The 15,525-nt window shown below is 45.1% G+C and overlaps 2 protein-coding genes and 1 pseudogene across 2 annotated transcripts; all 3 read right to left on the bottom strand.

Moving 5' to 3' along the window:
* Nucleotides 1–186: 186 nt before the first annotated feature.
* LOC123048770 (probable pectinesterase 66) lies at nucleotides 187–1,876 on the bottom strand. Its single transcript, XM_044471804.1, has 3 exons — nucleotides 1,812–1,876; nucleotides 1,085–1,282; nucleotides 187–1,003 (listed from the first exon to the last, which is right to left on the bottom strand). Exons 1-3 carry the CDS (start codon nucleotides 1,874–1,876, stop codon nucleotides 187–189), a joined length of 1,080 nt encoding a protein of 359 aa, XP_044327739.1.
* A 2,199-nt stretch (nucleotides 1,877–4,075) lies between these two features.
* LOC123048769 (probable pectinesterase 29) lies at nucleotides 4,076–5,167 on the bottom strand (annotated as a pseudogene).
* A 1,507-nt stretch (nucleotides 5,168–6,674) lies between these two features.
* Nucleotides 6,675–8,173, bottom strand: LOC123048768 (probable pectinesterase 66). Its single transcript, XM_044471803.1, has 2 exons — nucleotides 7,831–8,173; nucleotides 6,675–7,757 (listed from the first exon to the last, which is right to left on the bottom strand). The coding sequence occupies exons 1-2, from the start codon at nucleotides 8,109–8,111 to the stop codon at nucleotides 6,956–6,958; spliced, it is 1,083 nt and encodes a 360-aa protein (XP_044327738.1). The 5' UTR covers nucleotides 8,112–8,173; the 3' UTR covers nucleotides 6,675–6,955.
* Between the last annotated feature and the right edge of the window lie 7,352 nt (nucleotides 8,174–15,525).

The raw sequence follows: 15,525 nt of genomic DNA, 5'->3' as shown, positions 1-15,525 counted from the left end.
CCTTACTGTAAATGACCTTTCTATTGTTTGAGAAATAAAGTCCTTTTCCTGTGAAAAAAAAGAAGGCCCGGCCCCTTCCTCTCTAGACCGCGCGCAAGGTGAAATGAGTGTAAGCTCGCAATTCATCCTGCTATTTCCTATGCTATATGCGTGCAGCCAGCTACTCGTGATCCGATCAATCCCCGGCTATGGCTGCTTGCTTAGCCAACCGTCGTCGATGAAGCAGCTCATGTCCACGAACTTCTTCACCTCTGCCTTGCTGAGATGCTTCTCCCATGGCACTCTCCTGGCCATGTCTGACCCGGGGCCGGTGCACCCAACCTCTGCGAACAGGACATCGTTAGTATTGTTGCCGGCGTACCACGGAGCCCACCCCTGCGGAACGACGACGCTGGACATGTTCACGTGGTAGTAGACGACCGTGGCGTATTTGTTCCACGCGCGTCCGAGGTACTGGCGCCCGGTGCCTCGGAGCTCCCCACCCTTGAACACAAAACCGCCGGGGTCACCGGCGTGGCGCCTGGCGTGCGCCGTCACCCACCCGGCACGGCGGCGGCCGTACCACGAGGGTATGGTGGACACAAGGGTGCAGCCGTCGTAGATGGACCGGGCGTAGCCGAAGATGAAGTCGACGCCGCCCTTGATGAAGCATTCACGGAAGTAGTGCCGGCCGGTGTTGTCGCAGAGCGTGTCCTCGAAGCCGTTGAAGGCGCAGCGGTGGAAGGCGATTCGGTCACCGCCGACCAGCGCCGCGAGCGCTTGGGTGACGTGGCTTTTGTTGACGCGGTTGTGCGTGTTGGTGAAGGCGACGTCCCGGGCAACGAAGTCGTCCGCGTAGACACTGAAGGTGGCGGTCTCGTGCGTCAGCATCGCATCGGCACCGCGGCGCATCAGGCCGTCGGTGCTGCCGTGGGCGTGGTCGTCGAAGTAGATTTCCGTGCTGGAGTGGCCCTCCCCTTCCAGCAAGGTGTAGCCTTTCGTCTTTGGGATGGTCACCTTCTCCCTGCATGCACCACGTATACCATCATAACCATACTTGCTTACCACATCTTGAAGCAATACCGAACTGTGTAGCAAGACGTACCTGTAGCCCCCTGCCCGGACGTGGATCCTGACCCACTGGCGGTTGCCGTCCGGGATGAGGTTCACCGCCGACTGAATGCTCCTGAAATCTCCTCCCCCTTTACTGTCCACGGTGATGGTCCTCGACACCGGCACAGACGCAGAGCTCAACGCCGGCCACCGGAGCAGCAGCACGAGCACGAGCACGAGCACGACCGAACTAACAGTACGGTGGCACTCCATTGTTCCTACTCACGTATCTTGGTCGTTTTGCTATGTGGAGGACAGTAATCGATCCCACCAGGCGCATACGAATCCCGTACGTATTAATACAGCCCTTTTTTCACCGTTTGGCTGGTGATTATATACGCCTTAAGGTACTACCTCTAAATGAGTAGTATGAAAGGAAAACTCCATGCAAAAAAATATATGAAGGGAAACATTACCGTATAATTTTCTGTGCTGGCAGGTATTAATTTTTTTAGAACAAGGTATTAATTTATTTTTTATCATATGGGAATATATCTATTGAGTATTGTATAAAGTATAAACATGGCGATATTTTATTAAGAAAATGCATGGCAATGCGATGAGAAATCGGTGGTTTCAATTTATCTCAAAGCAGCTCCATTTAGAAATGAAGGTTTCGAAGAAAAAAAAATCAAGCTACCACTTGCTGGATAGATTTTTTTTTCTTCTTCCATTCATTCTCGAGCCATTTCCGATCTTGTCGGACACGACGGATTCACTGTCGAACTTGTACATTGTCCTCATGCCTAGAAGCACTTGTCACGGTGTAGCTACTTGTCTTCATCTTGGGGAACAAGGGGAGTGGGGCATCACTAACTTGTAAATCCAGACAAAGGCACAAGGGATACGCGACTAGCAAACCAGTGTCCTATAGAGAATGGGAAAGTGTGTAAAGTGGTAATTAAGACACAACCAGTGTCGTACTGCTGTCATGACATCAATTGCAGTGACGAAGCATGAAGAGACAAAGGGGGAGTGAACGCATATTTGTGATCGCAGGGAGAACATATGGTGGTGACGATAACTATGGATCTAAAGTGGAAGGAAGAGGATGAGAAGTGGGAGGAGAATATGAATTTGACATGTTTTAAGAATGAAAATGCATGGTTACCGGGAGGATGTATTTGTGGTTGTTCACTGAGAGAATGTGTTTTGGTTGAAGGGACTAGATCATGTCGTATGATAGTGTTATGTCAGTCCCACAGACGAGACACAACACAAATAATGTGGTGCTTAGACCTGGACATGTCATTTTTTTTACACGAGGGCCATCTTTCTCTAGTATGTTTGGCCCTATCATCCCTTATTATTGCTTCATATATGGAGATGTTGTTTCCCATATGGGGTACATCTTTCTCTAGTTTGTCCGATCTCATCATGCCTTTTGTTTGCTTCTAGCATTCAGTTCCATGCTCTCCCTTTTTTGCGAATAGTTCCATGCTCTGCCTTGATTCCAACCATCCTTTTCCACTATAGCTTCTCCTATCTGTCAGCCACCACAGTCCTGCGCTCTCTGGTATTTATGGCCATGCTATCAACTAACACTAGCCTTCCCTTGGTGTGAACTCGTTAAAGTGAGACGAGAAAGTTCCAGCGATGAGATCAAGTTGACGTGATTAAGCTATAGTAAGACAAGTTTGTAGTTGAGGAATGCACATCTTATATGGCGAGTGACGTGACCAAGTCTGAGTAACATGTTGCACGTCTCGATGACCGAGACAGGCCTATAAAAAGCATCTCAAATACTAAAATATATGTACATGTTCTAAATTTGCTTAGAGTGTCACCAAACTTATGTGGTTTAAAGTGCGCCATCTCACTCTAAACAACTCAATCCAGAGCCGATTGGGAAACAAACCTCCTAGTATTCAAAATATATAATCAATTGTCTTTGTAAGATAAGCACAAACAACCTCTAATTAATATTGACCACTACAAGAAATATATTAATCCATGATGGATTTTCAGTTACGTTCTCAGACACTGTCATAAATTGGCCTAAATTTGTGAAGGTTTTTAGATTTTTCATCTTGCACATATCAAATGTGGACTCAGAGGGGCCATTTGTTAATGATTTTTATGAGGAAATTGTCGCGGATTAGTATTACCACCGGACAGGCCATGTCATGATAAAGCAACTAAGGCCAGCCCAATAAAGATTTATTCTTTTCCTTTTTCTATTTCTGTCTTTCAGTAAAAACTATAAACCAACACAGTCTTGTAGATAATATTATCTTTTCATAACTATAAAAAGTTTTGTTTAAAATCACAAAAATATGAATAATATATGAAAGTGTATGTTATAATTTAAAGACTCTGCCAGATCTGAAGAAATTTGACTTAAATCAAATGAGAACTTCTATTAATTTGAGAAGGGAGAGCACACAGTTTTCCCTCTTTTCACACTTTTTGTGCCATTTGCACACACAAGTGAGCAGGGAGCAAGAAGACCCGGACCTCTCTAGGCCTGATAAATGTTGATGTTGCAACGTTAAGGGTTGGGCGTTTTGGCACATTTGAGGCAGTGTGCCGTGATAAGAGTGGCGCCTTCTTGGCAGCATCGGTAGTTGTGTTCAGTAGCATTGAAGATCCTACAACACTCGAGACTTTGGCAGTGAGAGAAGCTTTGGCGCTTGCAGATGATCTTTATATTCAGAGGATTTTTGTAGCATCGGATGGCAAGGCGGTTGTTGAAGCCATCAAGGACGGAAGCTATGAACATTTTGGTGCTTGCGCATGAAATAATAGATCGTTCTGCTGCTTTTATTTCTTGTAGTTTTAATCATGAGTTTCGAACCTCGAATGTTAAGGCTCATAATCTTGCAAAACATGCTTTTGCTTTAGGGGTTTGGGGTTAGGACAACCCAGTTTCGTCCCTGTGAATATTGTGAGGACGTAGTAAAGATTGCATGTTTGCCTCAGAAAAATGTCTGCAACTACTCTTGATCCGATCCCCGGCTATGGCTGCTTGGCTAGCCAACCGTCATCGATGAAGCTGATGTCCACGAACCTCTTCACCTCCACCTCGGTCAGCTGCTTCTCCCACGGCACTCTCATGGCCATGTCTGACCCCGGCCCGGTGATGCCAACTTCCGCGAACATCGTATCAGGGCCGATGTTCTTCGAGCCATCCCATCCTTGCGGGATAACGACGCCGGACATGTTCACGTGGTAAAAGACGACAGTGGCATACTTGTTCCACGCGCGACCGAGGTACTGGCGACCAGTCCCCCCGATCTCGCCGCCCTTGAACACCAGCCCACCGGGGCTGCCGGCGCCCAACCTGCCGTGCACCGTCACCCACCCGGGCTGCCGGCTGTGCGACATGGGCACGTTGGACACGACGGTGCAGCCGTCGTAGATGAACTGGCCGTAACCGAAGATGAAGTCGACGGCGCCCTTGATGAAGCAGCCGCGGAAGTAGTGCCTGCCAGTGTAGTCGCAAAGTGTATCCTGGAAGCCGGTGAACGCGCAGCCGTAGAAGGCGCTCCGGTCGCCGCCGACCAGCGCGGCCACCGCCTGACTCACGTTTCGCTTGTCAAAACCGTTGTGTGAGTTCATGAAGGCGATGTCCCGGGCGACGAAGTCGTCGGCGAGGATGGTGAAGGTGGCACTCTCGAACGTCCCTGACGCGTAGGCGCCCACGCTGCCGCCGCGCGTGAGCAGGTCGTCGACTGTGCCGTTGTTGCTGGCGTCGTAGTAGATCTCCGTGCTCGAGTGGCCCTCCCCTTCGAGCAAGATGTATCGCTTCTCCTTTGGGATGGTCACCTTCTCCCTGCACGCATGCAAACATCAACATATACTTTGAAAAGGAGTACAAAAATGCAGTATGGAATTTTGCGGCAGGGTCGAACTTGTAGTGCCCTGCCCGGACGTGGATCTTGACCCACTCCCGGTTGCCGTCAGGCACGGAGTCCACTGCCGGCTGCACACTTCTGAAATCGCCTCTCCCTTTCTTGTCCACGGTGATGGTCCTGGACACCGACGCCCATGCAGAGCTCAACGCCGGCCACCGGAGCAGCAGCACGAGCACGAACACCAGCAAACTAACAACATGGTGGCGGTCGCATCCCATTTCTCCTACGCACACGTATATCATGGCCGTTTTGCTCTATGGAAGACACGATCCATCCATACGATTTATAAAATCCTTTTTGACCCTTTGCAGTATCTTTAGAGATTTTTCTGGAAATCTTTTAGAGAGATTTTTGGATAGAAAGAAACCATGATCTTGCATAAATGAGCAAGTGGTTATTGTCTTCATTATGATGCATGGTAAACTGGGGCCATATATCGTGATGGCAGTTGTTAATTTTTACCTTGTAAGAATATATTTTTTGGAAAAAGGGGACTCCCCAGCCTCTGCATCAGATCGATGCATACGGCCACACCTTGTAGGAATATATGTATTGATAACTCTATAAACACTATGATATTCGGTGCTCCCTCCTTTTGAAAATGTAGTGTCCATAGAATTTATTTAGAATAAAGAATGACTGACTTGATAGAGAAAATTATCAACATCAATAATACCAAATGAATGCAATATAAGAATATATTTCACCGTGTATATCTTGCGATAGTTATTTGGTAATGTAGATGCAAATATTTTCTCGATAAATTAAATCAAACTTTAACTTCTAAAAAGATATGCATTATGTTTGAGGTGTTTAGTACTTCTTGTGAATCCCGCAAAAAAATAGTACTTCTTGTGAACTTTTACAATAGCTTTGGATCTTTTTCGCAAAAAAAAGACAAAGCCATATGGTGGGTGGTTTCGATTGATCACAACGGATCTTGATTTGAATCGAAGGCTTGAACTAAAAAAAAACTCCCCACTATCAATCGTTGGGTAGACTTACATTTTTCCCGACCTCTGAAAGACGGGTTCCCTATCAGCATGATAATGGAACAAGCGTAGCCAGTGGATATACTCGCCCTTCCCTTGCCACGTGTAGTTATGCTCTAGCTTGCCTTGAAGGGCCCAACCTCATGTCACGGGAGATGGACATTGGAGTTGAGACATGCCGATGAAGGTGTAGTTCGGCTGATGGTGGTCCAGACACCAATCACCATAAAAGGCTTGGTGACACTGATGAAACATGTATAGTAAGAAAATGTGTTTTTATGATGAAACCTGATAGAACTAATCTGATGTTACAAATGCTGATGCGTTTTTTTAGACTTAATCGACCCGAAAGAAATTTGACTTAAGATAAAACTAGAACTTGAATTAATTTAAAACCAAGAGAGTATTGAGTTACTTTCTTCTTCCACACTTCTGGTGACATTTAAACACATGAACGGGTTGTGGAGGAGGAATGTCCGGCCCTCTCTTGGCCTGATGCAACCGCGCAATGCATAATGAGTGTAAACTTGTAACTCATACTGGCCTCTCTCTTCCCATGCCAAAAATATCAGGTGCTTTCAACACTTACATGCTCCTATGTTTAAACAAAATATTCAAATCTGAATGTCTTATTTTTTTAGGGAAATATTGGAAATGTTCATAAGACATGTGACAAAACCCCTGAAAAATCAATTCCAAATTGAAAATACAGAAGAAGAAATAAAATAGACAAATTTAGCATTATAGTGTGACAGAAATGCTACAGCAAAAAATGCCACTATTCATATCTGGATTTCGATGACGTTTTGTTGGTGGTGGAACAATAGTATGAGTTGTTTTTGCTTGCGTCTATATACTTTGTATGTTTTCCTAAATACAGATGCTATGGTGTATATTTACAAACAAACAAAACAGATTGGTGTTACAAAGTTTTCCTTTTTGATCGAGCACTTTTCCAGCCACTTGCACACATGCAGGAGTGAGTTGTAGAAAAGAAGGCCCGGCCATGTCATACTAGTATGGCTGCTCGCCTATCCAACCGTCGTCGATGTAGCTCATGTCCACGAACTTCTCCACCTCCAGCTCGCTCAGTTGCTTCTCCCACGGCACTCTTCCGGTCATGTTCGATCCCGGCCCGGTGCACCCAACCTCTGCGAATACGACATTGTTAGTCTCGCCGTCGGCTTTCCATGCCTCCCATCCCTGCGGGACGATGATGCTGGACATATTCACGTGGTAGTAGACGACCGTGGCGTACTCGTTCCACGCGCGTCCGAGATACTGGCGCCCGGTGCCTCTGACCTCGCCGCCCTTGAACACAAAGCCGCCGGGGTCGCTGGCGTCGACCCTGCCGTGCGCCGTCACCGACCCAGGGTTCTGGCCGTAGGACGGCGGCATGTTGGACACGATGGTGCAGCCATCATAGATGGACTGGCCGTAGCCGAAGATGAAGTCGATCCCGCCCTCGATGAAGCAGTCGCTGAAGTGGTGGCGGCCTAGGTCGTCGCAGAGCGTATCCTGGAAGCTATGGAAGGCGCAGCCATAGAAGGCGTTCCGGTCACCGCGGACCAGCGCCGCCACCGCTTGGCTCTTGTTGATCTTGTCGTGAGCGTTGTGCGTGTTCTTGAAGGTGATGTTCCGGGCGATGAAATCATCGGCGAGGACGGTGAAGGTGGCGCTCTTGTACGTCGGCGACGTGTCTCCGCGGCTGCGGACGTGGGCGCCGGCGTAGTCGTTGAAATTGATGTCCGTGTTCCAGGAGCCGTCCCCTTCCAGCAAGATGTAGCCTTTCTCCGCCGGGATAATCACCTTCTCCCTGCACGCGCCACGTGACCAACATAAACATCTTGGAAGGAGTACAAAAAAATAGTTGAGCAAGGACGACGGACGTGTAGCTCCCTGCCCGGACGTGGATCCTGACCCACTCCCGGTTGCCGTCGGGCACGAAGTTCACCGCCGACTGCACGCTCCAGAAATCCCCTCCTCCCTGACTGTCCACCGTGATGGTCCTCGACACCGGCGCCTGCGCAGAGCTCAAAGCCGGCCACCGGAGCAGCAGCACGACCGCGACCGCGACCAGACTAACGACACGGTGACACTCCATGAATTTCTCCCACGTACGTATCTTTGGTCGTTTTGCTCCGTGGAAGACACGAATCGACCGATCCATTTATCCATACGTGTCCCGTATTAATACAACTGTTTTATGACCGTTTGAAGGGTTTTGTAGAAAGAAACACGCACAACGGACTTTGTAGGAAGAAACACGCACACGCACAACCTTTTATCTATCGCTTTTATGATCTTGCGTAGGAAGAAACACGCACACGCACACGCACAGCTTTTGAAAGATGCATGTGGTTACGTCTTTTTTTTTTGAACTTATGCATGTGGTTACGTCTTAATTTCCTAACAAAACTATGATGGTATAGAGCGGTACCCACTAACGTTTTCGCCCTAGCAGGTGTTAATTTTTACCATAAGGGGATATATGTATTGGTTATATAAACTTGGCGATATTTCCTAAAACAAACAAAGACATGCCAATATGGTGAGGAGGAATGGGTGGTTTGGATTGATCACCACGAACCTTCAATTTTTCAAACGGAAGTTTGAAGAAAAGAAAAGAAACAGAAACAGAAAAAAAATATCCACATACCACTTGACTTTTTTTCGAAAAGGGTTTTTATCATTTATGCCACTAGTTGTGTCTCACTACTCAGTTTTGTCATTAGAAATTACAACTGCTCAAAAATGCCATCGCTCCGTAAGATGTTTTCTCAAAAATGCCATTGTTCCATTAGATATTTTCTCTGAAATGCCATCAGACATCGTTATTGTCAGGTCAAACTCATTGACCATGTTATGACAAAAATAACCCTATACCCACATGTCAGCTCTCTCTATCTCACAATAATAAGTGTGGACCCCACTTGTTTGGAGTAAGCAAGCGAATAATTTAAGAGAAAATAAGAACGTTGTTGGGATCAAGTTGGACCCACACTTTATTGTAGTGAGATAGAGGGAGAGCTGACATGTTGCTCTATAGTTATTTGGGTCATTATGACATGGCAAACGAGATTTGAGCTGACAATCATGGTGTCGAGTGGCATTTTTGAGCATGCACCTAACGAAGCTATGGCATTTTTGAGCAGTTGAAATTCATAGTGGCAAAACTGAGTAGTGAGTGACAACCAGTGGCATAAATGATAAAAACCCTTTCGAAAAAGGAGGGTTTCCCCTTCCCTATGCATTAGACAATGCACCACTTGCTAGATAGACTTACTTCTTTTCCGCCATATGATCTCACAAGGATGGTTGGTGCGGATATGGTCATTGCTATAGTTTGCCGATCGCAGATCTGATTGCTATCGGGTTTTTATATTTTCCGCCTAAGCATAGCTTTGGTCTTATACGACTTTGCTAGTTGTTGGCCTGTTTGTGTGATGGTGCCGGCCGTGTGTATCCTAGCTATGAAGAGGCCGAGTGTGTAATCATCGTGTGTATATCCTCTTGATGCTTCATTTTGAGTAAATAAAATTCACCCTTTGTCAAAAAAAATATGATCTCACAAGGACGGGTTCCACTGTCATCATGATAACAAAAAAGGCCTAACCAGGATAGGCTTAATGGACACTCACCCTTCCCTCTCCACGTGTGATTATGCTCTGGCTTGTCTGAGGAATTTGATCTGGCGTTTTGGGATGGAGAGCGGAATAGGGTTTGCTGGTGACCAGAAGGTTAGAGGGATGGTCATTCTGGGCAGACCATGAGTGCAGACAAATCGCGGATGACAAAACTGTGGTTAGTGGTGGTTAACACACCAAGCGTCATAAGAGGATGAGATATAATGGTGAATCAAGAGGGACGAAAGGGGGAGGGCAAGCACTAATAACGTTGAAATTGCTATGATAATAGCTTTGGATCTAAAGGGGAAGTAGGAAAAGGAAGTGGATGAGAAGTGGGAGAAAAGGAACGTGTTTGAAGAATGAGAAAGCATTGTTACCGAGAGGACGCATTTAAGTTTAAAAAACTAGATCACTAGGAAAATACATTTGGGTTGAAGAGTGTACGTCAAGTTGTATAGTAGTGTTCGCGTTCACATGTGGGTCCCACATGTGACAATACAAAGACAATGGTCCTCATGCCTGGACTTGTTCGTCGCCACATGGAGCACATCATTCTCTAGTGTGTTTGGTATTAATAATCATTTCTTAGGCTTGCTTCAAACTTGGAAGTGTTGTTTTCCACATAGGATGCGTTTTTAGTACGTATGATCTTATCACCCCTTCTGCTTGCTTTTGGGATTTCGCAACATGCTCGCTAGATTTCAACCTTTCGCTGCATGTTCATTCTTCTTGCTTTCTTCGACTTGTTAACTGTCACTGATCTATTTTGCTATAACTCTGGTATCAACTAAGCCTAGCCCTCCCTTGATGTGTGTGCTGGTAACCCACAAGTGTAGTATCATAAAAATCTTTGATGAAAAGTATCACAACCCAAATTTAATGATTCAACACGAGGGGATCCAAAGAATACTTATAAGGTTTAGCAGTTGAGTTGTCAAATCAACCAAACCTGGAAACAGAGTACTTACTCAAGAGAACTTATTAGTAGCAAATATGATGAAATGTTGATTGTTTGATTGCGGTTGAGTAACAAAAGCAGTAGTACTCAGCAGTTGCCAGGTACAAAATATATTTAAATAGAGAAAGAAAAGGAAGTGGATGAGAAGTGGGAGAAAAGGAACTTGTTTGAAGAATGAAAAGGCACTGTCACCGAGAGGACGCATTTAAGTTGAAAAAACTGGGTCACGAGGAGAATACATTTGGGTTGAAGAGTGTACATCAAGCTGTATAGTAGTGTTCGAGTTCACATGTGGGTCCAACATGAGACATGAAAAAGACAATGGTTCTCATGTCTGGACTTGTTCGTTGCCAGATGGGGCACATAATTCTCTAGTGTGTTTGATCTTAATAATCATCCTTTAGGCTTGTTTCAAACTTGGAAAGTGCGTTTTCTAGGATGCATTTTTAGTACGTATGATCTTATCACTCCTTCTGCTTGCTTTTGGGCTTTCGCAACATGCTCATTGGATTCCAACCTTTTGCTGCATGTTCATTCTTCTGGCTTTTTACTACTTGTCAATTGCCATTGCTCTATGCTTTCTATAGCTCTGGTATCAACTAAGCTTAGCCCTCCCTTGATGTGTGTGTTGATAACCCACAAGTGTAGTGTATCGTAAAAATCTTTGATAAAAAGTATCACAACCCAAATTTATTGATTCGACACGAGAGGATACAAAGAATGCTTATAAGGTTTATCACTTAAGTTTGCACTTCAACCAAACCTGGAAACGACATACTTACTTGAGAGAATTTATTAGTAGCAAATACGACGAAGTGTTGATTGTTTGATTGCGATTGACTAACAAAAGCAGTAATACCCATCAGTTTTCACGTACGAAATATCTTTAAAGAGACCAAGAATTATGAAAAACGCAGGTATCAGGATGGATAATGGAATGTTTCATGGATATAATCGATCATGTAATAGCATAAACATAGGGCATATATAGTCAACTAGCTCAACATCTTCAACTTATGTAGGCATGCATGTATTATGTATGTAGTTGTACGTGCTTCCAATAAGGACTTGCATAGCTTTTTTTGTTCTACCCTCGTGTTTGAGCAGGATCCTAATAGAAATTAAGGATAATTAAGTTACTCAATTTACAAAGCACCAAAGCAAAGCATTAACACTTAACAAATACATGTAATCCCCAATTTACAGTCATTCCCATTGATATTCCAATTAATGTCACTTCGGGGTTTCGACTTCAGAAACTATAATAAGTGCATACAAGTTGTAGGTATAGTTGAAACACATAGATAATCATGAAAACAAATACGGTTGATATCTGATATCATATCACTCGGGCCTAGTGATAAGCATTAAGCATAGAAAATTCATAACAACATCAATCTCATAACATAACGGATCTCATCCAATTCCCATCTGTCCCATGTTACTATAGAGAATTACTCACACATGGATGGGAAACATGAGGTTTGTTGGGGAATGTTGCATGAAAAACAAAAACAAAAGTCTACGCACACGCAAGATTTAGCCATGGAGATGCATAGCTACACTACTAGGGAAAACCCTAGTAGTAGCGCGGGTTTTGAGGCTATCAGCAGCGCGGGCAGCCGCGCTACTAATAAGGCGCTACAGCTAACTGTTAGTAGTAGCGCGGTCTGTACCCGCGCTACTAATATTGACTATATCAGCATCGCTTTTCCAGAACACGCTACTATTAGTTAGCCGTAGCGCTTTCCTAGCCCCGCGCTACTGCTATGTGTTCAGTTTCAATAAACTGCAATTTCCAGATACAAGGTACTACTAGATATCAATTTCATAAAGCATTATAAGTATTAGGTAGTACTACCTCCGTTCCAAATTACTCGTCGTGGTTTTAGTTCAAATTGAACTAAAACCACGACGAGTAATTTGGAACGGAGGGAGTACTAGATAAAAATTTCATATATAGTCAACATGCATCCTCAAGCAGTATAAGGTGATATCGACGACGATCATCATATGTAGTTCTAGATGATATCGACGATGATCATCATATGTAGTTCTACATGATATCGACGACGATCATCATATGTAGTTCTAGATGATATAGCCACATAGACATATGTAGTTCTACATGATATCGACGACGATCATCATCCTCAAGCCTGGGCGGTGGGTGTTCCTGATAGTAATTAGGATGGCCTGTCCAACATGAAGATTCTTGCCAATGAGGAATCTCTTCCACCCAACCGAGTTTAAGTGTGTGCGACCGTCCGTGTCCATGCGGTAAGTACAGGTGTTGACGGAGCCCCTTGCGGTAAGGCGTAGTCCAGCTGAGCCTTCTTCATCAGGCTCGATACCACAACTCACAGATAGGCTCTTTGGCAATTTCTGAATAAGAAAAACATATCAATTAATAAATAGCCTCGCACATACTTTTGCAAATATATTACTATTAAGTATAGATTTCTACACTATATATCAAAAGACACGGTACTACACATTTGTACTAAGCATGAATTCTACTAATAGGTATATCTGGATTATCTACACTATTAATAGTTCCTTGGATTCTACACTAATAAGCATGTGATCGGACTCTACACTAAAGCATATCATCGACTAGATTGCACACAACATATCATTGGACTCTACACTAAGCATATCATCGGACAATTTGCTTTTGTAAGTATAACATACCATATCATGCCGATCGACCATGGTACTAGTCAGGCGGGTCACGAATGGCACCCCAACAAAGTAATCACGTGGCGGAATTATGTCCCATAGGTTGCACACCTCCTCCTCGCTCAACCTCATTCTTTGAGCTACGATGGCTTCATGAAGTGGGTTAGCATCATCTTCATCGAGTGGGTCCTCATTATCTTCATCATCTTCCTCATCTTCCTCATCTTCCACCAGGTTGATATAAATGACAGCCAGCTTGGGTCTTTCTGCTCTGAAGGAGAAGCTGATCAACTCACCACCAGTAAGACGCATGCGGGTGAGGAAACGGGCCCATCCATCTCCTCCAATCTGTGACATATTGCGTCCTTTCTCGACCTCCATAGTGTACGCCCCCCAGGAGCCTCAAATGTCACAGTGTCTCCTATCAGCTTGTTGAATTTCAACCTCACATTGCATGGGACGATATGTGTAAAAAAAGCAAAATGGCACAATGAAGTAATGCCAACACTAAAAATAAAATAGTTGTTACATTTCATATAATTTCTTACTGCCGCATGACGAAAACTCGGTTGGAAGTAGATGCCGAACAGCTTGCCAGTTGCAAGGCTATTGGTGCACCTTGACTTGCACAGTCGACATGGTGGTGGTGGTGGTGGCGCCATTTTCCTAAAGCAATATGAGCAAAGGATTAAGTAAATCGAAATGTTCTATAAATCAACTAAATCAAAATGTTCTATAAATCAACTAAATCAACTAGCCTACTAAATCAACTAGCCTACTAAATCAACTAAATCAAAATGTTCTAAATAAACTAGCGTACTAAATCAAAATGTTCTATAAATCAACTAAGTCAACTAGCCTACTAAATCAACTAAATCAAAATGTTCTAAATCAACTAAATAAACTAGTCTACTAAATCAACTAAATCATATAACCTAAATCAAAATGTTGCATATGAACTAGCCTACTAAATCAAAATGTAGCAGGGAGGAGGGGTTGTGGATGGAGGAGGGAGGAGGGAGGAGGGGCGACTGGAGGGGGAGGAGAGAGTAGGACGGAGGAGGAAGGCGGAGCGAGGAGGGGCCGGCCGGCGGTGCACGGAGGAGTGGAGGGAGGACGGAGGAGGAGGGCGGTACCGAGTCCAGCGAGGAGGAGGAGGTGACGGCGGCACAGAGGGAGGAGGGGTAGGTGACGGCGGTCGGTGGGGGAGAGGGTGGCCGGCGGGGGAGGACCGGCGCGGGGGGGGGGGGGAGTTGAGGGGGAGATGGAGTGAGTATGAGTGTGAGTGGATCAGAGAGAGGAGACTGAGGGGGGAAGATAGAATGGCTTAGCAGTAGTGCGCTATAGGAAAAGGCGCTACTAGCAGTAGCGCCTTTCTCTCAGAACGCGCTACTGCTACGTGTCAGCATGTAAAAGTAAACATAAAAAATACATTAGTCATCAACGATCTTTTTGTCTAGAATTTAAATTGTCAATAGGAATCTTCCCCGGTTTTTAAGAACCGGCGAAGATTCCTATTGCGGCCACAGATCCTACACATAGAGTTCAATGAAGACCAAGTGCTTGTGATAGTTTTTGAAGTAACATATTTAAGGTGGTAGAAAATCTCTTCGCGGAGCGAGGTGGGACTACTTTTTAGTAAACTTAGCAGTAGCGGGTATTACAGGAATGCTCTACTGCTATGATCTATAGCAGTACCGCTCTTCGTATTAACGCCTTGCTGCTAGAACTAGCTTCGAGGCGGGGTCGTGGCAATTATAGCAGTAGCGCGGCTTACAGGAGGTGCGCTACTGCTACTTTTATTTCAGCAGCGCGTTCTTCTGGAGCGCGCTACTGCTATATAGCAGCAGCGCTTTATTTTAAAACGCGCTGCTGGTAAGATTCTGTGTATAGGCTTTTCCCTAGTAGTGCTAGGAGATGGGTGTCGTGGGAGTAAGTCTAACAGAAGAGTAGGGGTTACGTAGGAGGAGGCAAGATCCTAGCTACGATGAGGTTGTGCACGCAAGATTTACGAGTTCAGGCCCTTCATGGAGGAAGTAACAACCCTACATCTCGGTGCCCGGAGGCATGGTCGACTGGATTATGCGTGAAGTTACAGGGGGTGCGAACCCTTGTGCCAGTGGAGGGGGTGGCTTATATAGAGTGCGCCAGGACCCCAGCCAACCCACGTTACAAAGGGTTCAATGTACATTAAGGTGAGACATTACTGGTAACGCCAATAATAAAGAGGTATAAATGATCTTTAAGACTACAGGGTGAACGCCTGACCGTTGCCATCCTAAGTGACGTTAGGCCTTCTCTACTCCGAGTGGTTT

This window comes from Triticum aestivum, chromosome 2D (assembly GCF_018294505.1).
Source record: "Triticum aestivum cultivar Chinese Spring chromosome 2D, IWGSC CS RefSeq v2.1, whole genome shotgun sequence".
Taxonomy (NCBI): domain Eukaryota; kingdom Viridiplantae; phylum Streptophyta; class Magnoliopsida; order Poales; family Poaceae; genus Triticum; species Triticum aestivum.
This window is presented reverse-complemented; position numbering and strand designations above follow the sequence as displayed.

Bases quoted from the DNA above. Each gene is read 5' to 3' on its own strand.
- LOC123048770 (XM_044471804.1), bottom strand. From the start codon at position 1,876: ATGAAGACAAGTAGCTACACCGTGACAAGTGCTTCTAGGCATGAGGAC. The intron at 1,283-1,811 runs GTGAATCCGTCG...CCGTACTGTTAG, and splicing joins GACAATGTACAAGTTCGACA to TTCGGTCGTGCTCGTGCTCG. The intron at 1,004-1,084 runs GTACGTCTTGCT...TGGTGCATGCAG, and splicing joins GTCCGGGCAGGGGGCTACAG to GGAGAAGGTGACCATCCCAA.
- LOC123048768 (XM_044471803.1), bottom strand. From the start codon at position 8,111: ATGGATCGGTCGATTCGTGTCTTCCACGGAGCAAAACGACCAAAGATA. The intron at 7,758-7,830 runs GTCCGTCGTCCT...TGGCGCGTGCAG, and splicing joins GTCCGGGCAGGGAGCTACAC to GGAGAAGGTGATTATCCCGG.